At 65.8% G+C, this 24,477-nt stretch overlaps 1 protein-coding gene across 1 annotated transcript; it reads right to left on the reverse strand.

Moving 5' to 3' along the window:
• Window positions 1-70: 70 nt before the first annotated feature.
• Window positions 71-24,293, reverse strand: HDAC5 (histone deacetylase 5). The gene is given in 28 exon segments (XM_056511984.1): window positions 71-884; window positions 2,671-2,863; window positions 3,925-4,009; window positions 5,208-5,276; window positions 5,278-5,342; window positions 5,416-5,534; window positions 6,157-6,254; window positions 6,347-6,466; window positions 6,542-6,629; window positions 6,743-6,798; window positions 7,308-7,415; window positions 7,517-7,566; window positions 8,301-8,421; window positions 8,503-8,636; window positions 9,597-9,747; window positions 9,974-10,231; window positions 10,978-11,165; window positions 12,769-12,997; window positions 13,502-13,630; window positions 14,087-14,193; window positions 14,839-14,970; window positions 16,522-16,649; window positions 16,733-16,841; window positions 17,819-17,954; window positions 18,964-19,169; window positions 20,530-20,604; window positions 22,859-22,972; window positions 24,218-24,293. Coding segments are annotated over 27 exon segments (3,216 nt in total). The 5' UTR covers window positions 22,881-22,972; window positions 24,218-24,293; the 3' UTR covers window positions 71-844.
• Between the last annotated feature and the right edge of the window lie 184 nt (window positions 24,294-24,477).

Genomic DNA, 24,477 nt, shown 5'->3' on the forward strand with positions numbered 1-24,477 from the left:
TTTCTCTCTTTTAAAGCTAAAATCGCTCCGAGGCCCCTCGGCCTGGTGGCAAAACAGGAAAATAAAGTGGTTTTTCCTCTTTTTTTTTCTTTTTTTTCCTCTCCTGTAAGGACAAATTTGATCCCGGGGTGACAAAGGGACGGGAGGGGGGTGGGAGGGGACAGGGCTCGTCCCTTTGTCTCGTGTCCCCGTCCCAAACGGGGAGGCCGAAGGGAAAAAAAAAACAAAAACAACCCAAGAAAATTTAAGAAAACCCAAAACGAAGGGAAATTAAGGCATTAAAAAAAAAAAAATTACTTAAAGGCACAAATATTTCCCATCGCCTCCCCCGGGTGGGGGACGGATGCCGGAGCCAGGGAGGGAACGAGAGGGGGGAGACACAAAAATGGGGGGAAAAAAAGGAAAAAACCCTAAAAAAAAGCTGGAGGAGCCCCGGGGGGAGCTGAAGGACGGGGGGACACGAGGGGACAGTTGGGGACAGTTGGGGACAGTGGGGGGTGCTGGTGGAACCGCTGCTGCACAAGAGACACGACCGCAAACACCGCGGGGAGGGGGCACAGGACGGGCAGGGGGATTTTTTTGTGTTTTTCTCCTCTTTTAATAGAAAAAGAAAATATTTTCCTCTTTTTTTTTTTTTTTTTTTCTGGTTTTCCTTTCGATTTCTGCCTTTTTTTTTTTTTTTTTTTTTTTTTTTTTTTTAGTGTTTTTTTTCTGTGTGTTTTGGATTTTTTTTTTCTTTTACTGTGATTTTTTTTTTTTTTTTTTTTTTTTTTTTTTTTTTGTGTGTGTGTGTGTGTGTTTTTCTCTTCCCGGAGTTCCTTGGGTTTCCCGAGGATCGGGCGGGTCAGAGCGTGGGCTCGGCCTCCATCGGCTCCTCTGCTGGCCTGGCAGGGAGGGACAAGTGCCTGTGACACAGTGTCCCCTCCCCGGTGCCACACCCAGCTCCATTCCCACTCCTCCCCCTGTTCTTTGGGTCCCCCGGGGCTCCTTCAGATTCCCCCCAAATCCCCCCAAAATCACCTCCAAAATCACCCAAAAACCACCTCCAAAATCACCTCCAAAATTCCCCCAAAATCACCCAAAACTCACCTCCAAAATCACCCCCAAATTTCCCCAAAATCACTTCCAAAATCAACCCAAAAAAAAACCAAAATCACCCAAAAATCACCCCAAAATCTCCTCCATAATCACCTCCAAAATCACCCCCAAAATCGCTTCCAAAATCACCCAAAAATCCCTCCAACATCCCCCCAAAATACCCCCAAAATCACCCCCAAAATCACCTCCAAATCCCCCAAATTCACCTCCAAAATCACCCAAAAACCACCTCCAAAATCACCTCCGAAATCCCCCCAAAATCACCTCCAAATACCCCCAAAATCAACCCCAAAAATCCTCCCAAAACCACCCCAAATCCCCCCAAAATCACCCAAAAATCCCTCCAACATCCCCCCAAAATACCCCCAAAATCACCCAAAAATCACCTCAGAATCACCCCAAAATCAACCCCAAAAATCCCCCCAAAATCACCTCCAAAATGAACCCCAAAATCTCTTAGAAATCCCCCAAAAATCCCCCCAAAATCGCTTCCAAAATCAACCCCAAAATCACCTCCAAAATCACCCCAAAATCGCTTCAAAAATCCCCCCAAAATCCCCCTCAATATTACCTCCAAAATTCCCCCAAAACTCACCTCCAAAATCACCCCCAAATTTCCCCAAAATCACTTCCAAAATCAACCCAAAATCAACTCCAAATTCCCTCAAAATCAACCCCAAAATCTCCTCCATAATCACCTCCAAAACCACCCCCAAAATCTCTTCCAAAATCACCTCCAAAATCACCCAAAAATCCCTCCAACATCCCCCCGAAATACCTCCAAAATCACCCAAAAATCACTCCAAAATCACCCAAAAATCACCTCAGAATCCCCCCAAAATCAACCCCAAAAATCCCCCCAAAATCACCTCCAAAATGAACCCCAAAATCGCTTAGAAATCCCCCAAAAATCCCCCCAAAATCGCTTCCAAAATCAACCCCAAAATCAACCCCAAAATCAACCCCAAAATCACCTCCAAAATCACCCCAAAATCGCTTCAAAAATCCCCCCAAAATCCCCCTCAAAATTACCTCCAAAATTCCCCCAAAACTCACCTCCAAAATCACCTCCAAATTTCCCCAAAATCACTTCCAAAAATCAACCCAAAATCAACCCCAAAAAAAAACCCCAAAATCTCCCCAAAACCACCCCCAAAATCTCTTCCAAAATCACCCAAAAATCCCTCCAACATCCCCCCGAAATACCCCCAAAATCACCCAAAAATCACTCCAAAATCACCCAAAAATCACCTCAGAATCCCCCCAAAATCAACCCCAAAAATCCCCCCAAAATCACCTCCAAAATGAACCCCAAAATCGCTTAGAAATCCCCCAAAAATCCCCCCAAAATCGCTTCCAAAATCACCCCAAAATCATCCCAAAATCAACCCCAAAAGCACCTCCAAAATCACCCCAAAACCCCCCTAAAATCACCCCAAAATCACCTCCAAAATCCCCCCAAAATCAACCCCAAAATCACCCAAAAATCACCTCCAAAATCACCCCAAATCTCCCCCAAAATCGCTTCAAAAATCCCCCAAGATCCCCCCAATCCCCCGGGACCGGCCGTACCTGTTCTGCGCGTCCGTCGCTGTCGCTGTCGCTGTCGCTGTCGCTGTCCCCGTCCCGGTCCCGGTCCCGGTCCCCACGGACAGCAGGGCCAGCGCTGTCACCGTCTCGGCCTCCTCGCTGTCCCCGCGCTGCGCCTCCAGCAGCGAGCGCCCCACGGCGGCGGCGGAGCGGCGCACGGAGCCCCAGTGCCGGCCTGGGGGGACACGGGGCTGGCACGGGGCTGCTGCGGCCCTGTCACCCCCCGTGTCCCCTTGTCGCCTCTCTGTGTCCTCTTGTCATCCCCCGTGTGCCCTTGTCGCCTCCCTGTGTCCCCTTGTCACCCCCCGTGTGCCCTTGTCACCCTCATGTCTCTTTATCATCCCCCCGTGTCCCCCCGTGTCCCCCTGTCACCCTCCGTGTCCCCTTGTCACCTCCCGTGTGCCCTTGTCACCCTCATGTCTCTTTATCATCCCCCTGTGTCCCCCTGTCACTTCCCTGTGTCCCCCCGTTGTCCCCTTGTCACCCCCTGTGTCCTCTTGTCACCTCCTGTGTCCCCTCGTGTCCCCGACACCCCCCGTGTCCCCGTCACCTCCCGTGTTCCCCTGTGCTCTCTCGTCACCCCTCCTGTCTCTTTATCATCCCCCCGTGACCCCTTGTCACCCCCTGTGTCCCCTTGTCACCCCCCATGTCCCCTTATCATTCCCCTGTGTCCCCTTGTCATTCCCCTGTGTCCCCTTGTCATTCCCCTGTGTCCCCTTGTCACCCGCCATGTCCCTGTGTCCCCTTGTCACTTCCCTGTGTACCCCCGTGTCCCCTTGTGACCTCCTGTGTTCTCTTGTCACCTCCCATGTCCCTGTGTCCTCGTCACCCCCCGTGTCCCCTTGTCATCCCCCGTGTTCCCTTGTGTCCCCTTGTCACCCCCCCGTGTCTCTTTATCATCCCCCTGTGTTCCCTTGTCACCCCCCCGTATCCTCCTGTCTCCCTTTGTCACCTCCCCACATCCCCTTGTCTCCCTCCTCCCGTCCCTTTGTCACACCCCCCGTGTCCCCTCGTGTCCCCATGTCCCCCCCATGTCCCCCCGTGTCCCTTTGTCCCCCCATGTCCCCCCGTGTCCCTTTGTCCCCCCATGTCCCCCCGTGTCCCCTCGTGTCCCCATGTCCCCCCGTGTCCCCATGTCCCCCCCATGTCCCCCCGTGTCCCCATGTCCCCTCGTGTCCCCATGTCCCCCCGTGTCCCCATGTCCCCCCCATGTCCCCTCGTGTCCCCGGTTCTCACTCTGGATCTCGATCACTTTCTCCAGCGTGGCCACCGCGTTCTCGTTGGGTTTCTGCTGCAGCAGGGCGGGGTCCAGGGGCTCCAGCTGGGGGACACGGTGTCAGCGCCCCAAAGGTGACACCAGCGCCCCAAAGTGACATCAGCACCCCAAAAGTGACATCAGCACCCCAAAACTGCCACCAGCATCTCCAAAATGTCACCAGCACCCCAAAAGTGACACCAGTACCACTAAACTGGCATCAGCACCCCAAAAAATGCCACAAGAACCCCAAAAGTGACATCAGCACCTCCCCAAAGAGAGCAGGGTGGGACCAGCGAAGGGAAACTGAGGCACGACATGGACTGTGACCCCCAACAGCGGCTGTGCCCCCCCAGTATGAGCTGTACCCCCCAATACAGGCTGTGCCCCCCTGTACAGGCTGTGCCCTCCAACAGGGGCTGTGCCCCCCAACACGGGCTGTACCCCCCAATACAGGCTGTGCCCCCAATACAGGCTGTGCCCCCAACATGGGCTGTGCCCCCCAACAGGGGCTGTGCCCCCAGTACAGGCTGTGCCCCCAACAGGGGCTGTGACCCCAATAGATGCTGTGCCCCCCAGTATGGGCTGTGCCCCCCAACACGGGCTGTGCCCCCCCAATACAGGCTGTGCCCCCCAATACAGGCTGTGCCCCCCAGTACGGGCTGTGCCCCCCAGTATGGGCTGTGCCCCCCAACACTGGCTGTGCCCCCAATACCAGCTGTGCCCCCCAACACGGGCTGTGCCCCCCAACACTGGCTGTGCCCCCAATACCAGCTGTGCCCCCCAACACGGGCTGTGCCCCCAATACCAGCTGTGCCCCCAACACGGGCTGTGCCCCCAATACCAGCTGTGCCCCCCAGTATGGGCTGTACCCCCCAGTATGGGCTGTACCCCCAATACCAGCTGTGCCCCCCAGTATGGGCTGTGCCCCCAACACTGGCTGTGCCCCCAATACAAGCTGTGCCCCCCAATACCAGCTGTGCCCCCAACACGGGCTGTGCCCCCCAACACGGGCTGTGCCCCCAACACGGGCTGTGCCCCCCAACACGGGCTGTGCCCCCCAATACAGGCTGTGCCCCCAATACCAGCTGTGCCCCCCAACACGGGCTGTGCCCCCAATACCAGCTGTGCCCCCAACACGGGCTGTGCCCCCAATACCAGCTGTGCCCCCCAGTATGGGCTGTACCCCCCAGTATGGGCTGTACCCCCAATACCAGCTGTGCCCCCAGCCCGCGGGGAGGGTCTGGGGTCCCGCCCCCCGTACCTCCAGCCCCAGCAGGGCGCTCACGCAGGCCTCGGAGGCGTCGCAGATCGCCGTCAGGTCGTGCCCCCCCCTCCAGCGCCAGCACCACCCGGCCCCCCGCCAGCATCATCAGCTGCTTCGTCAGGTGCCCGAAACCTGGGGGGCACCGGGGGGTGAGGGGGTGGCCGGGCCGGGGTCCCCCCCCGGGACACCCCCCGAGCCCACTCACACTTGGCGGTGACGGAGTAGCCGCCCAGCGGGGACAGGTGGCCCTCGACGGCGTCGAAGCCGGCGGAGACCAGCACCAGGTCCGGGCAGAACTCGGTGGCGATGGGCATCACCACGGTCCTGGGGGAGCAGCGGGTCGGGACCCCCGGGGCTGGGGGAGACCCCCCGGGAACACAGGGACACCCCCAAAACACACAGGGACACCCCCAGGGGCTGGGGGAGCCCCCCAAAGAACACAGGGACACCCCCAAAACACACAGGGACACCCCCAGGGCTGGGGGAGCCCCCCAAAGAACACAGGGATACCCCCGGGGCTGGGGGAGCCCCAGGAAACACAGGGACACCCCCCAGACCACAGGGACCCCCTCCGGGCTGGGGGAGCCCCAAAAAACACAGGGATCCCCCCCCCCCCACAGGGCTTGGGGAGACCCCCAAGAACACAGGGAACCCCCCCAGGGTTAGGGGGAACCCCAGAGAACAGGGACCCCCCAAAGATGTGCAGGGACCCCCAGGGTGTGCAGGGACCCCCCCCAAAGATGTGCAAGGACCCCCCAGAGTGTGCAGGGACCCCCCAAGCTGTGCAGGGACCCCCTGATGCAAAGCCCCCTCCCCACTGCACACAGACCCTTCCCCCAGGACCCCTCCCACGGCACAGAGCCCCCCCCAGGGGCTCAGGAGCTGCTCCCCGAGGCAGAGCCCCCCTCAGTACCACGGAGCCCCTCCCCGCCCGCCCCCTCCCCACCTGAACGCCGTCAGGTACTCCACGTCCCCGATCGGGGGGTCCACGCCGCCGGTCCAGGCGATGTTGATGTTGTAGCCCACGCCCAGCCCGCTGCCCACCTGGACACAGCCACGGGTGACCCCCCAGTGCCACAGCCAGGCCCGGGGGGGGGGCACGGGGGGGACGCCCACCCCCCAAATCCCCCCGGTACCTCCTCGGGGGCGCCGCTGCCCGGGAAGAAGTTGCCGTCGTCGTAGCGGTGCAGGGAGATGTAGAGCACGTGCGGGTCGCTGTAGAACGCCTGCTGCGTCCCGTTGCCGTGGTGGATGTCCTGGGGGGCAGCCGGGGTCAGGGACCCCCCCAGCCCGCCCTCGGGGTCCCCAGGGACGCTGGGGTCCCCCCTTACCCAGTCCACGATGAGGATCCTGCCCACGCTGAGCCGCTGCTGCAGCAGCTTGGCCGAGATGGCCACGGAGTTGAAGAAGCAGAAGCCCCTGGGGACAAGGACAGGGACAGGGGACATGGGACGGGGGACATGGGACGGGGGACAGGGGACACAGGACAAGGGATGGCCCTGTGGGGGTCCCGGCCCTGTCCCTGTACTCACATGGCCGTGGACTCCTCGGCGTGGTGGCCTGGGGGGCGAATGACGGCGAAGCCATTCTGGGGGACAGAGAGGGACACGGGTGGGACAGGGACACGGGTGGGACAGGGACACGGGTGGGAGACACAGGTGGGACAGAGACATGGGTGGGACAGGGACACGGGTGGGACACAGGGTCACGGGTGGGACAGAGACACGGGTGGGACAGAGACGGGTAGGACAGAAAGACATGGGTGGCACGGGGACAGAGGGACACAGGTGTGACACAGAGACACGGGTGGGACACAGGGACACGGGTGGCACTGGGACACACAGGACTGAGGGGGACACCACAGGGGGGCACAGTGACACGGGTGGCGCTGGGACACACACGGGACACAAGGGGACACCACAGGGGGCACGGTGACACAGGTGGCGCTGGGACACACACGGGACAGAGGAGGACACGGGTGGCACTGGGACACACACGGAACAGAGGAGGACACGGGTGGCACTGGGACACACACGGGACACAGGGGACACCGCAGGGGGCACGGTGACGGTGCCAGTGCCGGTGCCACGCGCTCACCTTGACCTCCCCCGCGGCCACCTTGAAGGCCAGCTCCAGCAGGCAGCCCACGGCCGTGCGCACCGCGCTGGACGAGTGCAGCTCGTTCCACACCGTGTCACTGTCCACCTGCGGGGACAGCGGGGCTCAGGGGGGCTCACGGGGGCTCACGGGGGCGCCCCCGCCCCGGGGACACCCCCAGCACCCCCAATCCGCGCCCCCAGACTCACCCCGATGCCCCCGCACGGCAGCACCGCGTACGTCTTCGGAGTGATGGGACCTGCGGGGCAAGGGGTGATGGGGACAGGGGGACACGGGGATCCCGTGGGGCCAGGGGGCCTCTGAGCACCCCAAGGGACTGGGAACACCAGGACAGGGGGATCCCGCGGGGCCAGGGGGTCTCTGAGCACCCCAAGGGACTGGGAACACAAGGACAGGGGGATCCTGTGGGACAGAAGGGTCCTGCAGGACAGAGGGAACCCCAGGGGACAGGGGGATCCTGTGGGGTAAGGGAATCTCTGAGCACCCCAAAGGACTGGGAAGCCCGGGGGACAGGGGGATCCCATGGGACAGGGACACCCTTGGGCACCTCAAGGGACTGGGAACCCCAGGGAACAGAGGAATCCCATGGGGTAAGGGGATCTCTGAGCACCCCAAAAGACTGGGAACCCCAGGACAGAGGGATCCCGTGGGGTAAAGGGATCTCTGAGCACCCCAAAGGATTGGGAACTCCAGGACAGGGGGATCCCATGGGACAGGGACATCCTTGGGCACCCCAGAGGATTGGGAACCCCAGGGGACAAGGAGCCCATGGGATCCCTGAGCACCCCAAGGGGACAGGGGGATCCCATGGGACAGGGACATCCCTGAGCACCCCAAGGACTGGGACCCCCCAGGGGACACCCAAGGGGGTGTGAACCCGCAGGAACAGAGGGACCTGGGCACAGGGCAGCGAGGTGACCCCAGCTCCAGAGAGGGGGGGTCCCATGCAGCAGGGCCCCCCCCAGCACCCACCCAGCAGCTTCTTGCTGTCCAGTTTCTGCCGGTTGAGGGGGCTGGTGCCGTAGAGCAGCGCGTGGTGCTCCGAGTGCACCGTCTGGATCTCCTCCAGCGTCGCCTTCCTGCCGCGGATGCGCTGGGGAAGGGCACAGCCTGAGCCCCCCCGGGCTGCCCCTGCCGCCCCCAGCCCCCCCGGGCCGCGGGGAGCCCCCCTCACCTCGCACTTGCCCAGCAGCCCCGTCTCCTGCAGGCGGGACCAGATGCTCTGGATGCGGCCGGCGTGCTCGGGGTGGATGGTGGTGTTCCCGCACGTGCACTGGTGCTTCAGCATGAACGTGTCGTACACCACGCCTGGGCACAGCACAGCTGGCACAGCTGGCACCGCCCCCCGGGAGGGGCAGCCCCCGGGGAAGGGGGATCCCGTGGGATATGGGGACCCCCGGGTGTTGGGAACGCCAGGAGATAAAGGGAATCCATAGGATTGGGGGCACCAGGCACCCCCAGGGATGGGGAACCCCGAGGCTCAGAGGGATTCTATGGCATTGAGGAACACCTGGGCACCCCAAGGTATCAGGAACCCCAGGGGACAGGGGGTCCTATGGGATATGGGGACCCCTGGGCATCCTGAGGTGTTGGGAACCCCAGGGAAGGAGGGAATTCATGGAACTGGGGGACTTCAGGACATTCCAAGGGACTGGGAACCCCAGAGGGAAGGGGGATCCCATGGGATATGGGGACTCCCAGGTGTTGGGAACGCCAGGAGATAAAGGGAATTCATAGGATTAGGGGACACCAGGCACCCCCAGGCATCAGGAACCCAAGAAGACAGAGTTATTTATGTTATTTAGGGACCCCAGGACATTCCAAGGGATTGGGAACCCCAGGGGGAAGGGAGATCCAATGGCATATGGGGACCCCTGGGCACCCAGAGGTGTTGGGAACCCCAGGGGGAAGGGGAATCCACAGGACTGGGGGACACCAGGCACCCCCAGGTATCAGGAACCCCAGGGGACAGGGGGATCCGATGGCACTGAGGGACCCCAGGACATTCCAAGGGATTGGGAACCCCAAGGGACAGAGGGATCCTGTGGGATTGAGGAACACCTGGACACCCTGAGGTGCTGGGAACACCAGGGGACAAGGGGAATCCACGGAACTGGGGGACACCAGGCACCCCAAAGGATTGGGACCCCCAGGGAAGGAGGGAATCCCCCAGCACGGAACGGGACACTCAGGACAGCCCTGGCATTTCCCAGGGGACAGGAGCCCCCCGTGTCCCCCCGAGGGACACAGAACCCCCCGGCCCCGTACCTGTGGTGAAGAGGTGCTTGGGGGGCCCCTCGGGCGGGGGGGGTTTGACGCTGGCCGGGGACGATTGCGTGCGCCCCAGGGCGGGGTGGGGCAGCGCCAGGACCCCCAGGGGGGGCGCGGGGAAGAGCGGCAGCGGCGCCTCGGGGAACACCTGGGGAGGGGGCGGCGGTGAGTCAGGCAGGGGACGGGGGGGGTCGCGGCGCGGGGGCGGCGGGGACAGAGCGGGGGATGAGTCACCGACCCTCGCGAGTCATCGCTGCGGCATCCGCTCCCCAAAAACGGGGGAGGGGGCACACGCGGGGCTGGGGGGAGCGGGGGGCCCGCGCTGCGGTTTGGGGGATGGAAGGGATCCGGCCGCCCCCTCCCCAAAGTCTCACCTGCTTGTAGGTGACCCCCAGCTCAGTGACGTCGGGGTCCCCTCCGGGCTCGGGCTCGTCGCCGCTGTCCCCCGGCTCCTGGCAGCCCTCGGGGTCCTGCGGCTGCTCCGGGGGGTCCCCGGTCTCGGGGGACGCCAGCGGGGGTCCCGGGGGGCCTCTCTCCGCCGGGGGGGGCGATTGCTGCTCCGTCAGCTCCTCCTCCGTCTCCTCGGGGTGCGTGGGGGGCTGCCGCGCCAGCTCGGCCCCCTTGGGGAGCAGCTGGGGGGGCGCGGGGGATCAGTGACCCTCCCCCTACACCCTGTGTCTGCCCCATGGCCCCCTGTACCCACCCCGTGCCCCACAGTCACCCCAGTCACCCCACACCCATCCCACACCTCTGTCCAGCCCCCCCCCCACCAATTTCCCGTCCTCTGCCTCAGTTTCCCCTGCTCGCACCGCCCCTCCCCGCTGTATTTGGGGGGTCAGCGGCACAGCTACACAACTCCCACCCCACACCCCATTCCCACCCCAGTCCCTCTCACACCCCGTACCCCGTTCCCACCCAATTCCCACCCAATTCCCACCCTGTACCCGAATCCCATTCCCACCCCAATCCCGTTCCCAGCCCAATCCTGTTCTCGCCCCGTTCCCATTCCCGCCCCGTTCCCATTCCCATTCCCACCCCAATCCCGTTCCCGCCCCATTCCCACCCCAATCCCATTCCCGCCCCATTCCCGTTCCCGCCCCACTCACACCCCATTCCCATTCCCATCCCAATCCCAATCCCATTCCCATTCCCCAATCCCGTTCCCCATTCCCCAATCCCATTCCCGTTCCCATTCCCCAATCCCATTCCCACCCCAACCCCATTCCCGTTTCCATTCCCCAATCCCAATCCCATTCCCATTCCCGTTCCCATTCCCGCTCACACCCCATTCCCGTTCCCATTCCCCAATCCCATTCCCATTCCCGCCCCGTTCCCATTCCCGCGCCATTCCCGTTCCCATTCCCCCGTCCCCCCGCACCTTGCCGAGCGGGCCCTGCTGCTTGTCGCGGAGCTGCTGCTGCAGGGCGCCGTGGGGCAGCGCCGGGGGGCTCTGGGGCAGGGGCGAGGACTGCGTGCGGCTCAGCGGGCGGTGCCGCGGCGCTGCGCTCCCGCGGGGACCCCCCCCGCGACCCCCCGCCACCAGCGGGGACTGCCCGTGCAGCGGCACTGCGCGACACGCCGTCAGCGGACCCGGGACCCCCGAGAGCCCCGGGGGAACCCGAGACCCTCAGGAGGGGATCCCCGAAACCCCTGAGACCCCCGGGGGGATCCCCGAGACCCTCAGAGGGGATCCCCGAGACCCCCGAGAGCCCCGAGACCCCCGGGAGGGATCCCCGAAACCCCTGAGACCCCCGGGGGGGATCCCCGAGACCTTCAGAGGGGATACCCGAGACACCCGGGGGGATACCCGAGACCCCTGGGACCCCCGGGACCGCCGGGGGATCCCCGAGACCCTCAGGAGGGGATCCCCGAGAGCCCCGAGACCCCCGGGAGGGATCCCCGAAACCCCTGAGACCCCCGGGGGGGATCCCCGAGACACCCGGGGGGATACCCGAGACCCCTGAGACCCCGGAGGGATGCCCGAGACACCCGGGACCCTCAGGGGGGGTACCCCAAGACCCCCGAGACCCCCGGAGTGGCTGCAGGAGGGCAGCGGGGGGTCTGGAATGGGGGAACTGGGGAAGGGGTGGAGGAAATAGGAGGAGACTGGGGGGAACTGGGAAAGTGGGGAGGGACCTGGGGGGGGAGACTGGGCAGGACTGGGGGGGATCAGAGGGCAAACTATGTGACACTGAGGGAGCACTGGGAGGAACTGGGGGAACTGGGGGACACTGACGGAGAACTGGGAGGAATTGGGACAGGACTGGGTGAACTGGGCAGACTGGGAGGAGACTGAGGGAGGACTGGGGGGAACTGGAGCAGGACTGGGGGAGAACAGAGGGCAAACTGGGGGACAGTGACGGAGCACTGGGGGGAACTGGGGGAACTGGGGAGAACTGGGGGACACTGAGAGAGAACTGGGAGGAACTGGGGAAGGACTGGGGGAACTGGGCAGGCTGGGAGGACATGGAGGGAGGACTGCGGGGAACTGGGGCAGCACTGGGGGGAACTGGGGCAGCACTGGGGCAGCACTGGGAGGAACTGGGGCAGCACTGGGGGTAACTGGGGCAGCACTGGGGCAGCACTGGGATGAACTGGGGCAGCACTGGGAGGAACTGGGGCAGCACTGGGCAGCACTGGGATGAACTGAGGCAGCACTGAGGGTAACTGGGGCAGCACTGGGGCAGCACTGGGATGAACTGGGGCAGCACTGGGCAGCACTGGGAGGAACTGGGGCAGCACTGGGATGAACTGAGGCAGCACTGGGCAGCACTGGGAGGAGCTGGGGCAGCACTGGGGGTAACTGGGGCAGCACTGGGGCAGCACTGGGCAGCACTGGGAGAAACTGGGGCAGCACTGGGATGAACTGGGGCAGCACTGGGATGAACTGGGGCAGCACTGGGGCAGCACTGGGCAGCACTGGGAGGAACTGGGGCAGCACTGGGATGAACTGGGGCAGCACTGGGGGTAACTGGGGCAGCACTGGGGCAGCACTGGGATGAACTGGGATGAACTGGGGCAGCACTGGGATGAACTGGGATGAACTGGGGCAGCACTGGGGGTAACTGGGGCAGCACTGGGGGTAACTGGGGCAGCACTGGGATGAACTGGGGCAGCACTGGGATGAACTGGGATGAACTGGGATGAACTGGGAGGAACTGGGGCTCACCCGCGATCAGGGTGCTCTGCTGGCGCGCCTGCTCCAGCAGCAGCACGTGCTGCAGCAGCGAGGGCGGCCCGGGCGCGCCGTCCCCGTCCAGGGCCACCCCCAGCAGGCAGCCGGGGATCGACGACGTGCTCAGGAACTTGCCGGGCAGGGCGGCCCCGGGGCGCAGCGGGGACACCCCCGGGGGCACCCCCCGCTCGCCCTCCGCCTGCGGCGACAGCTTGGGGGACACCTGCGGGGACAGCGCTGCCACCGCGGGTCCCACAGTGCCACGGGGTGCCTGTGCCACCCCCGGGGGGTCCCCACAGTGCCACGGGGTGCTGGGTGTCTGTGCCACCCCTGGGGGGTCCCCACAGTGCCACGGGGTGCCTGTGCCACCCCCGGGGGATCCCACAGTGCCACGGGGTGCTCGGTGCCTGTGCCACCCCCAGGAGGGTCCCCAGTTCCTGCTATAGGGTGACAGGCTGCCATGCCACCCCCCAGTGTATCCCCATATCCTCCCCCCCCGTGGGGTTCCATGTCCCTGTGCCACCCCCCTTGGTGTCCCCGTGTCTCAGTGCCACCCATCACGGTGTCCCCATGTTCCAGTGCCACCCCCCATGGTGTCCCTGTGTCCCAGTGCCACTTGCCATGGTGTCCCCATGTCCCTGTGTCCCCCCCCATGGTGTCCCCATGTCCCCCCATGGTGCCCCATGCCCCAGTGCCACCCCCGCAGGGTCCCCACGCCCGCACTCACGGGGAGGTGGGCGCTGGTGACGGTGACAGTGGCCTGCAGCCCCAGGGACAGGTTGGGCAGCGATGGGGACGTGTAGAGGCTGAGCTGGGCCCCGTCCAGGGCCAGGGCGTGGGGCTGGGGCAGGAGCTGCTGTGGCACACGGGGGACACGATGTCACCAACACCAGCACATGTGGGGACGTGTCACAGCCCCAAAATGTGGGGGGACACGATGTCACCAACACACTCTGAGTCCTTCTGCTCACACACACGTGTCCCTGTCCCCATCCCTGTCCCTGTGTCCATCTCTGTCCCCGTCCCCATCCCTGTCCCCGTCCCTTTCCCCATCCCTGTCCCTGTCCCCATCCCTGTCCCCATCCCCATCCCCATCCCCATCCCTGTCCCTTTCCCCATCCCCATCCCCATCCCCGTCCCCATCCCTGTCCCCGTCCCTGTCCCCATCCCTGTCCCCGTCCCTGTCCCTGTCCCCATCCCTGTCCCTGTCCCTGTCCCCGTCCCATCCCCTCCCTGTCCCTGTCCCTGTCCTGTCCCCATCCCCGTCCCCATCCCTGTCCCCATCCCTGTCCCCGTCCCCGTCCGGCCGTACCTCACTGTGGATGTTGGGGACAGACGCCGCCAGCCCGTTGTGGGCACCGTGGGAGCTGTTGGGGGAGCTGGGCCCCGACCCGGGGGCACTGCTGCAAACCGAGGACACTGCGGGACACACCGTGTGACAGGGGACACTGAGACACACCGTGTGACACGGGGACACTGTACCGTGTGACACAGTGACACTGCGGGACACACAGTGTGACACGGGGACACTGCTCTGTGTGACACTGTGACACTGCGGGACACACAGTGTGACACAGGGACACTGAGACACACCGTGTGACACGGGGACACTGCTCTGTGTCACACACTGTCACACACCAACACCCCGCCCTGTGTCCCACCAGCCGCGGTGGCTCTGGGGAAGCACCCGGTGACTTGGGGACATTGAGTGCCAGCTGCGAGTCCGGCCCGTGTCCCCACGGTGTCTCCATGGTGTCCCCAGCCCATGTCCCCAGCCCATGTCCCCCATGGTGTCCCCAGCCCATGTCCCCAGTGGAGTCCCCAGCCCGTGTCCCCATGGTGTCCCCAGCCCATGTCCCCCACAGTGCCCTCAGCCTGTGTCCCCAGCCCATGTCCCCAGGTGTCCCCTGTGTCCCCAGCCCGCATCCCCCTGGGTGTCCCCGTGTCCCCTATGTCCCCAGGTGTCCCCCGTGTCCCTGTTACCCCCGTGTCCCCATGTCCCCGTGTCCCCCGGTGTCCCCCCGTGTCCCCGGTGTCCCCGTGTCCCCCCGGGTGTCCCCGCACCGGTGATCTCCACGTGGCGCTTGCGGAAGGCGCTGAGCACGGAGCCGTCGCGGCGCCGCAGGAGGGGGCTGCTCCTGCGCTCGGCCACCTTCTGCTTCAGCCGCGAGCGCACCTTCAGGTTGGGCTCCGACGCTGGGGACGAGCAGCGCGGCTCAGAGGGGGCGCCGGGCACGGCACCGGGCACGGCACCGGGCATGGCACCGGGCATGGCACCGGACACGGCACTGGACACGGCACCGGGCACGGCACCGGGCATGGCACCGGGCACGGCACCGGACATGGCACCGGACATGGCACGGACACGGCACCGGATACGGCACCGGACACGGCACCGGGCATGGCACCGGGCATGGCACGGGCATGGCACCGGACATGGCACGGACACGGCACCGGATACGGCACCGGACACGGCACCGGACACAGCACCGGGCACGGCACTGGGCATGGCACTGGGCATGGCACTCAGAGCGGGCACCGGGCACGGCACCGGACACGGCACCGGCACTGGCACTCAGAGCTGGCACCCAGACACGGCCCCAAATGTGCCACCCAAATGTATCACCCAAATGTGGCACCAAATGTGGCACCCGGACACGGCACCGGACACGGCACCGGACACGGCACTCAGAGGTGGCACCAGACACGGCACCAAACATGTCACCCAAAGGTGACAGGGACGTGGCACCCAAATGGGGCACCCAAATGTGGCAGCAAACATGTCACCCCAACACATCACCTCAACGTGTCACCGAAACGCGTCACCCAAATGTGGCACCCGAATGTGGCACCAAACGTGTCACCCCAACATGGCACCACAACATTTCACCCAAACGTGGCACCCTGACATGTCACCTGAACGTATCACCTGAACGTATCACCCAAACATGGCACCCAAATGTGACAGCAAACATGTCACCTGAACATGTCACCTGAACATGTCACCCGGACGTGGCACCCCAATGTATCACCCAAACATATCACCCAAATGTGGCACCCAAATTTTGCAGCAAACGTGTCACCCAAATGTGTCACCCCAACGTGTCACCCAAACTGTCACCTAAACGTGGCATCCAAACTGTCACCTACACGTGGCACCCAAACGTGTCACCCAAACATGGCACCCAAATGTGTCCCCTAAACGTGTCACCCCAACGTGACACCCAAACATGTCACCCAAACTGTCACCTAAACATGGCACCCAAATGTGTCATCCCAACGTGTCACCCAAACTGTCACCTAAACATGTCACCCAAATGTGTCATTCCAATGTGTTACCCAAACTGTCACCTACACGTGGCACCCAAACATGTCACCCAAATGTGTCACCCAAACGTGTCACCCAAACTGTCACCTAAACATGTCACCCAAATGCGTCACCCCAACGTGTCACCCAAACTGTCACCTACACGTGGCACCCAAACATGTCACCCAAAAGTATCATCCAAATGTGTCAACCCAACGTGCCACCTAAACATGTCACCTAAACGTGTCACCCGAACATGTCACCCAAACTGTGCCCCAAATGTGTCCCCTAAACGTGTCACCCAAACATGTCACCCCAACATGTCACCCAAACGTGTCCCCCGGGTGTGTCCCTGTCACCCCCCGGGTGTGTCCCCCAGGTGTGTCCCCGTCACCCCCCGGGTGTGTCCCCGCCACCCCCTGCCCCGGGTGTGCACCCACCGGTTTTTCGGAGCGGGAAATCATCGCGCCCGTCGTAGGTGCCGAGCAGGGGGAGCTTGTAGGACGGGGGGGTCCCGGGGCTGCCGGTCTGGGGGGGGGAACTCTGGTCCAACGAGGTGTGGTGAGCCCTGGGGGGGGGGAGGCGGCACAGACCCCGCTAGGACACCGTGTCACCCCCACGGCGCCTCGGGGGGCTCTGGGGGGCACCTACCAACATTTGGGGTGCTGGGGGAGGGAATGGTTGGGGGGGCCTGGATCCTTTGTCTTGCTGAGCAGGAATTCCTGGAGCTTCAGCTTCACCTCCGTGCTGGCGATGGCGCCTGGGGGCACGGGTGGGGTCGGGGGGGCAGCACAGCCCACCCTGCAGCCCCACAGAACCCCAGACCCCCCCAGTCCTGCTGTACCCCACTCCTGACACCCCAAATCCCCCCAGTCCTGCTGTACCCCATTCCTGACACCCCAAACCCCCCCAGTCCTGCTGCACCCCATTCCTGACACCCCAAACCCCTCCAGCCCTGCTGCACCCCATTCCTGACACCCCAAACCCCTCCAGCCCTGCTGTACCCCATTCCTGACACCCCAAACCCCTCCAGCCCTTCTGTACCCCATTTCCCACACCCCAAACCCTCCCAGCCCTTCTGTGCCCCATTTCCCACACCCCATCCTGCAGCCCACAGAACCCCCAGACTCCCTCAGTCCCCCTGTACCTCACTCCCCACTGCCCCCAGACCCCCCCAGCCCCAGACCTCCCACACCCCAAACCCCCCAGCCCCGCTGTACCCCATTCCCCACTGCTCCCAGCCCCCCAGCCCCGCTGTACCCCACTCCCCACACCCCAAATGCCCCTAGCCCCGCTGTACCCCATTCCCCACATCCCAAACCCCTCAGGTGCCCCCGTACCCCACTCCCCACCCCACCAGCCCTGCTGTACCCCATTCCTCACACCCCATCCTGCAGCCCCACAGAACCCCCAGATCCTCCAGCCCCACTGTACCCCACACTCCCTACTGCCCCCAGCCCCACTGTACCCAATTCCCCACATCCCAAACCCCCCAGGCCCTACTGTACCCCACTCCCAGCCCCCAGCCCCCCAGTACCCCGCTCCCCACCCCTCTGCCCCACTGTACCCCATTCCCCAGTCCCCCCAAACCCCCCCAGTCCCACTGTACCCCACTCCCCAAACCCCTAGTCTCACTGTACCCCATTCCCCACCCCCCCAGCCCCCCCAGCCCCCCTGTACCCCACTCCCCCCCAGCCCCCCTGTACCCCACTCCCCCCCAGCCCCCAGCCCGCTCACTGTCGCGGCCCCGCTCCTTGGGGCGCAGGCTGTGCTGCAGCTGCTCCAGCCGCTGCTGCTCCAGCTCCTGCCGCTCGCGCTGCCGCTGCTGCTCCAGCTCCTGCTGCCGCCGGGCGGCCAGAGCCTCCTGCTGCTGCTGCGGGGCAGCGAGTGGGGCCCACGCCGGGCAGCGGGGGGACCCACACCCACCCCGGGATGGGACCCCACACACGGCACAGAGGGACCCCCACACCCAGCACAGCGGGGGGACCCCACACCCACCCCACAGTGGGACCCCACACCCAGCCCCGTGCTGGGACCCCGACACACAGCACTGCGGGTGGACCCCTACACCCAGCACTGGGATGGGACCCCCACACCCAGCACTGGGATGAGACCCCCACACCCGGCCCCACACTGGGACCCCCACACCCCCCCGCCGCTCCTCCGAGCCGGGGTGACGCCCCCACAAAGGGGGCCATGAGCTGGCGGCCCCAAAGCCCCATCCCGCCGATGTCACCCTCCAGGGGGGACACGCCGCGGCTCCACTGCGCCCAGATTGGTGCCACCCCAAAGCTCCATCACCCCCAATACCCCTCCAAAAACTGCACCCCCCGAGACTGGCACCACCTCACAGCTCCATCACCCAACATCCTTCCAAAAGCTCCATCATCCCAAACTGGTGACATCCCAAAGCTCCATCATCCCAAATTGGTGCCACTCCAAAACTCCATCACCCCCTGAGACTAGTGACACCCCAAAGCTCCATCACCCCAACATCTCTCCCCAAAGCTCCATCATCCAAAACTGGCACCACCTCACAGCTCCATCACCCCCAATATCCTTCCAAAAGCTCCATCACCACCAGAGTGGTGACACCCCACAGCTCCTTCACCCCAGTATCCCCCCCCCACAACCCCATCACCCCCAGATCGGTGCCACCCCAAAGTGCCATCACCCCCAATATCCCCCCCCGCAACTCCATCACCTCCAGACTGGTGACGCCCCAAAGCTCCATCACCTCCAACATTCCTCCCCACAGTTCCATCACCCCCAATATCCTTCCAAAAGCTCCATCACCCTAAATCGGTGCCACCCCACAGCTCCATCACCCCATCCCCACGACACCCCACACCCCCCCCGACCCCCGCCCGACCCCCACCCACCTTGAGGTGCTTCTGCAGCTGCACCTGGTGCTGGCGGGTGAGGTGCTCGTGCTGCTTCTGGAACTCGGCGAACAGCAGCTGCTTCTGGAGCTGCTGCTGCTGCTTGAGCGCCACCAGCTCCCGCTGCAGCTGCTGCTCCCGCGCCGCCGCCAGCCCCGCGCCCGGCCCCGCCTCGGGCCCCGCGCCCGCCGCGCCCTCCGGACACGCTGCGGGGGAGAGGGGACGGACCGTGAGGGGGCTTAGGGGGGAGATCTGGGGGGCAGGAGGAGCCGAGAGTGTTTGGGGAGAGGGGAGGGACGGTGAGGGAGGGGCTGCGAGGGGAGATCTGGGGGGCAGGGGGAGCCTGGGGGGTAAGGGATGGGGACACCCCGCAGTGAGGGAGGGGTTTAGGGGGAGATTTGGGGTGCAGGGGGGAGCTGAGAGTGGTTTGGGGAGGGGGGAAAGGATGGGGACACCCCGCAATGAAGGAGGGGCTGGGAGGGGAGATTTGGGGTACAGGAGGAGCTGAGAGTGTTTGGGAAAGCGATGGGGACACCCCGGCACTGAGGGAGGGGTTTAGGGGGAGATTTGGGGTGCAGGGGGAGCTTGGGGGGCAAGGGATGGGGACACCCCGCAGTGAGGGAGGGGTTTAGGGGCAGTTTTGGGGTGCAGGGGAGCTGAGACTCGCTTAGGGGCAGTTTGGGGGTGTCAGGTGCAGTTCGGGGGGTGCTGGGTTGGGGGGGGTGTTAAGGAAACCCTCGGGGGTCTCCCTCCCCCCCCAGCCCCCCTGGATCAACCCCCACCTCAATTAAACCCCCCAAAAATTAAAACCGGGGGGAGCCCCCCCCCCCAATCCAAACCCAGCACACACCGACGGGGAAAACACCGACCCCTCCCCAAAATATCCCCCCAACCCCAGCGGGGGGCGGGGCGGGGGAGGGGCGGGGGGCGTGTCAATGACCCCCCCATCCCCCCCCGCCCCCTCCACCCGCACCTCCGGCTCTGACGTGTCCCCGCGCGGACCCACGCACGTCACCGGGCGCGGGGGTGGGGCACGCCTGACCCCCCCGGCTCCGGCAGGCCCCCCGAGGACAGACAGACACCCCATGGACAGACAGACACCCCAAAAACAGATAGAACCCCCCAAAGGGCAGACAGACACCCCAAATACAGACAGACACCCCATGGACAGACAGACACCCCAAAACCAGACAGGCACCCCAAAATCAGATAGACCCCTCCCCGCGAGGACAGACAGACACCCCATGGATAGACAGACCCCCAAAAACAGACAGACCCCCCCCGAGGACAGACAGACACCCCAAAACAGACAGATACCCCAAAAACAATCAAAAACAGACAGACACTCCCGAGGACAGACAGACACCCCATGGGCAGACAGACACCCCATGGGCAGTCCCTGCTCACCTGTCTGTGCTCACCTGTGCACACCTGTCCCTGCTCACCTGTCCTGACACACCTATCCTGACACACCTGTCCGTGCACACCTGCCCCTGCTCACCTGTCCCCACACACCTGCGGGGGTGTCCCTGGGTTTTGGGGTGCAGGGGGCCGCCCCCCACTCACCTGGGGCGGGCAGGGCAGCGAGCAGCGGGACACGGGGCAGGAGCTCCAGCGGGGGCTCAGGGCCGGACCCCCCCTCTGCAGAGACACAGCCGTGACCCCCCGAACGGGCGGGGGGACCCCAAACCTGCCTCAGCCCCCCCAAACCTCCCTGAGCCCCCCAAACCTGCCTCAGCCCCCCAAACCCCCCTGAGCCCCCCAAACCCAAATTCATCCCCCTAAAACCCCCCTGAGCCCCCCAAACCTGCCTCAGCCCCCCAAACCCCCCCTCTGCAGAGACACAGCCGTGACCCCCCGAACAGGCGGGGGGACCCCAAACCTGCCTCAGCCCCCCCAAACCTCCCTGAGCCCCCCAAACCCCCCTCGGCGGGCGGGGTCCCAGAGCATCCCCGTTTTTTGGGGTGATGGCAGCACACGCAGCCCCCCCATTGCGGGCAGGGCTGAAGGGCCCCCCCTCACCCACGCCCCCTCCCCAAATCCAGGCTGTTCCCTGTGGCGCCTGGAAACAGCCGCGCACGGGAGGAGCCGGCTAAAAATAGGGAATTGTGCCGAGGGGGCCTGAGTGCCCCCCGCCCCGAGACCACCGCACCCCCGAGTGCCCCTGGGGGGGAATGGGGTCCCCACGACCCCCCCCCAGTCCACGCCACCCCCTCCCCACGTCCCGCTAATTGCCGGGGACGTTAATCCGCATCAGCGCTGCCGGGAATAACCGGGGGCTGCGCCGGGGGGATCAGCCTCCACTTCGGGACAATTCAACCAAGCGACCCTCCCGCCCCACTGGAGACCCCCTGAGCCCCCCAGCAAGCCCCCCCAAGAGGGGCTGGGGGCGCAGATGCCAGCTCAGCACATCTGTGTCCCCGAGCGGCTCTGCAGGGCCAAGCCGGGGGGGTCACGGCGTGCTGAGGTGTTGACCCCCCCCCCTTTTTGGGGTCCAGACCTCCCCGCGGTTACGGGGTCGCGCTGTGTGTAACCCCCCCCCCCCCAAAATCCCGGCACCGCCACGTTTATTTACCGCGCGTTAATCCCAAGCCAAGACTTTTAATAGCCGGGATATTTCTGGGACACCCCCCGCCCCCCCCGCGGCCCCCCCCGGGGTGCTCTGGGGCTTGACGTCAGCCCGGCTATTTCTGGCGCTGCCGGCGGCCAGGAGGCCGCGGGAACGGGCGCCGCTGCCGCCCGGACCCCCTCGGTGCCCCCCGACCCCGCTCCGGCCGCGGACCCCCCCCCCGGCCCCCACGGCAGCCACAGGGGGGGCCCGGCCCGGGGAGCGCCCCCCGGAGCGGGTGGCACATGTGGGGATGGGGGACACTCAGGGATATGGGGGGACCCCCAGGAGGTCCGGGGGGGTGCACCCCGAGATGGGATCTGCACACACGGGATCCCCCCGGTTCTGGATGAGGAAAAGCGCCGGGGGTCGCAGAGCCCCCCCAGGGGGTGACTTGGGGACAGCTGAGCGCAGGGGTGGCCTCTGCCCCATCCCCGATGGCCCCAGCCCGGCTGAGACCGGGCACCCCAAACCCGGCCCAGGCAGACCCCAAAGCGGGAGGGGGTGGCAGAGGCGGCCGAGCCGTGTCCCCGTGTCACTGCTACCGTGTCCCCCCGCCGCCGTGTCCCCCTGCCACTGCCACCGTGTCCCCCTGCCGCCGTGTCCCCCCTGCCACTGCCACCGTGTCCCCGTGCCACTGCCACCGTGTCCCCCCGCCGCCGTGTCCCCCCTGCCACTGCCACCGTGTCCCCGCGCCACCGCGCCGCGTGCCAGCCCCGTGCCAGGCACGGCCCGGCGCCGCTCCAGCCCTGCGGCCGCTCCAAAAATACCGGCGGGGTTTGGGGACAGAGGGGACGCGCACCCCCGAGCCCAGCGGGACACGCGGCGCTGCCACCGGCCCGGGCCTCAGTTTCCCCCGCAGAGCCCGCGGGTGCCGCGTGTCCCCTTTGGGGAGGGGACATGAGCGCGTCCAGATGTCGCCGGAGTTCCCAGCGGGATAATTACAGGGCGGGGAGCCGGGACAGCGTGGTCACCACGGCTGTCCCCACGCGTGGGGACCCCAGGAGGCAGCGGGGACCCGCCCCCGGTGCCATAAAGAGCCACGTGTGACAGTGCCACGCCGGTGGCGGTGACAGCAGCCGTGCCTCAGTGTCCCCTCACAGCGGGGTCCGGGAACACGGGAATGGGGCGGCGGCACGGGCTGGGATAACGGGGCAGGGGGCGGCCCTGGAGACCCCCGTGTGACACGGGCGCGCCCCGCGGGGCGGAATTGCTGCCGTGGCCCCCCGGTACCCCAATATCGCAGGGACAGGGCGCACGCAGAGCTGCTGTCGCCGGCGCTCTCACCTGTGTCGCTCTGGGGGTCCATGGTGGCCCGCGGGTGCCGGGGGGGGTCGCACAGGCGCGGCTCCGTCAGCGCCGCCCGGGGCACCGGGGCTGTGCCCGCGCCGCCCGGGAGCCCTGCGGGACAAGGGCCGGTCAGAGCCCGGGACCCCCGAACCAGCACCAAACGGGGGGCGGGACCCCCCCCGAGCGCCCACCCAGGGCAGGATGCGGCCCCGCGCCCCCCCGGGATGGGGGACCCCCGGAAGGGACCCGAGGGGTCGGCAGCGTTACAAAGGGGGAGCCCGCAGAGGGGGGACAGCAAGGAGAGACCCCCCCGAGCGTGCCACCCCACGGGGACACGGATGGGACCCCATAAGGACACGGGGGGAGGGGGGACAGGCTGAGCGACCCCCCCCCCCCCCCCGGTGCGGCAACTCCCCCCAAACCGAGGCATCGCCCCGAGATGGGGGTCTGGGGGTGTCCCCCACGGCGGGCCGGACCCCACGGGGGGACACGCCACTCGCGCTGCGCTGCAGCGGGGCCCCCCCGGCCCCCCCGCGCTGCGGAGCCGCCGCCGGGCAGGCGCACGGGCCCCCCGACACTGCGGGAACCCCGAAACCTGCAGGGCCCCCCCCAGGGCACGGGGACCCCTCCTCACTGCACGGTGCAGAGCCCATCGCACCGGGATCCCGGCCCGCAGCGACCCCCCCCCCCGAACCGCACCGGCACCGCTCACTGCGGGGCCCCGCCGAACCGCACCGGGACCCCCCAATGGCAGCGGGACCCCCGAAATTGCGGGGCTCCCCCAAAATGCACAGGGCCCCTCCGGACTGCGGGGCCCCCCCATTGCAAGGGCTGTCCCCCCTCGAGAGGCGCCGGGACCCCCGAGTGCACAGGACCCCCCCTCCCGTGCTGGGGTTCCCGCTTGCAGCCGCCGCACCGGATGGCAGCGGGACCCCCACTGCAGCCCCCCGACCCGCACCGGGCCCCCCCATAATGGAGCCCCTCCCAAACCACACAGGGACCCCCACTGCACCCCCAAACCCGCCACTGCGCCGACCCCACTGCAGCCCCCGACCCGCACTGGGGTCCCCCCACTGCAGCCCCCCCAAAACCCGCACACGGGTCCCCCACCGCGGGGGTAGGAGGGGCGCAGAATCCCCTCACCCCGCGCCCCCCAACCCCGCGCACGATGACCCCGAATCCCACCCCCACCGCGCAGACCCCCCCCCGCCCGCCCCAAACCGCACCGGACCTCCGGGATCGCAGCCCCCCCCCCCCGCCGCCGCACGGAGCCCCCCCGGAGCCGCACGGGGGGACCCCGACACCGCCGCTCCGCCCCCGCCGCGGGCCCCGGTGCCCCCCCCGGGCCCCCCGTACCTGGGGTCCCCCCGGTGCCGCCCGGCGCGCGCCCCGCCGCCCCCCCGCCTCCTCCTCCATCTTCGCCGCGCGGCCCCGCCCGCCCCGACAACAACATTCGGTGACGTCACCCGCGGTCACGTGACGGCGCCCGGTGCTAAAAATAGACCCGCGCGCGGCCCCGCCCTCCCCGAAAATGAGGGGCGGAGCCTAATCGGGCCTTAAAGGGGCCGCGGGGCGGGGGAGAGGGAAACGCTGGGGGTGCGCGGCGAGAGTGGGGG

The sequence above is a fragment of the Oenanthe melanoleuca genome, chromosome 27 (genome assembly GCF_029582105.1).
Source record: "Oenanthe melanoleuca isolate GR-GAL-2019-014 chromosome 27, OMel1.0, whole genome shotgun sequence".
NCBI classification, from domain to species: Eukaryota; Metazoa; Chordata; class Aves; order Passeriformes; family Muscicapidae; genus Oenanthe; species Oenanthe melanoleuca.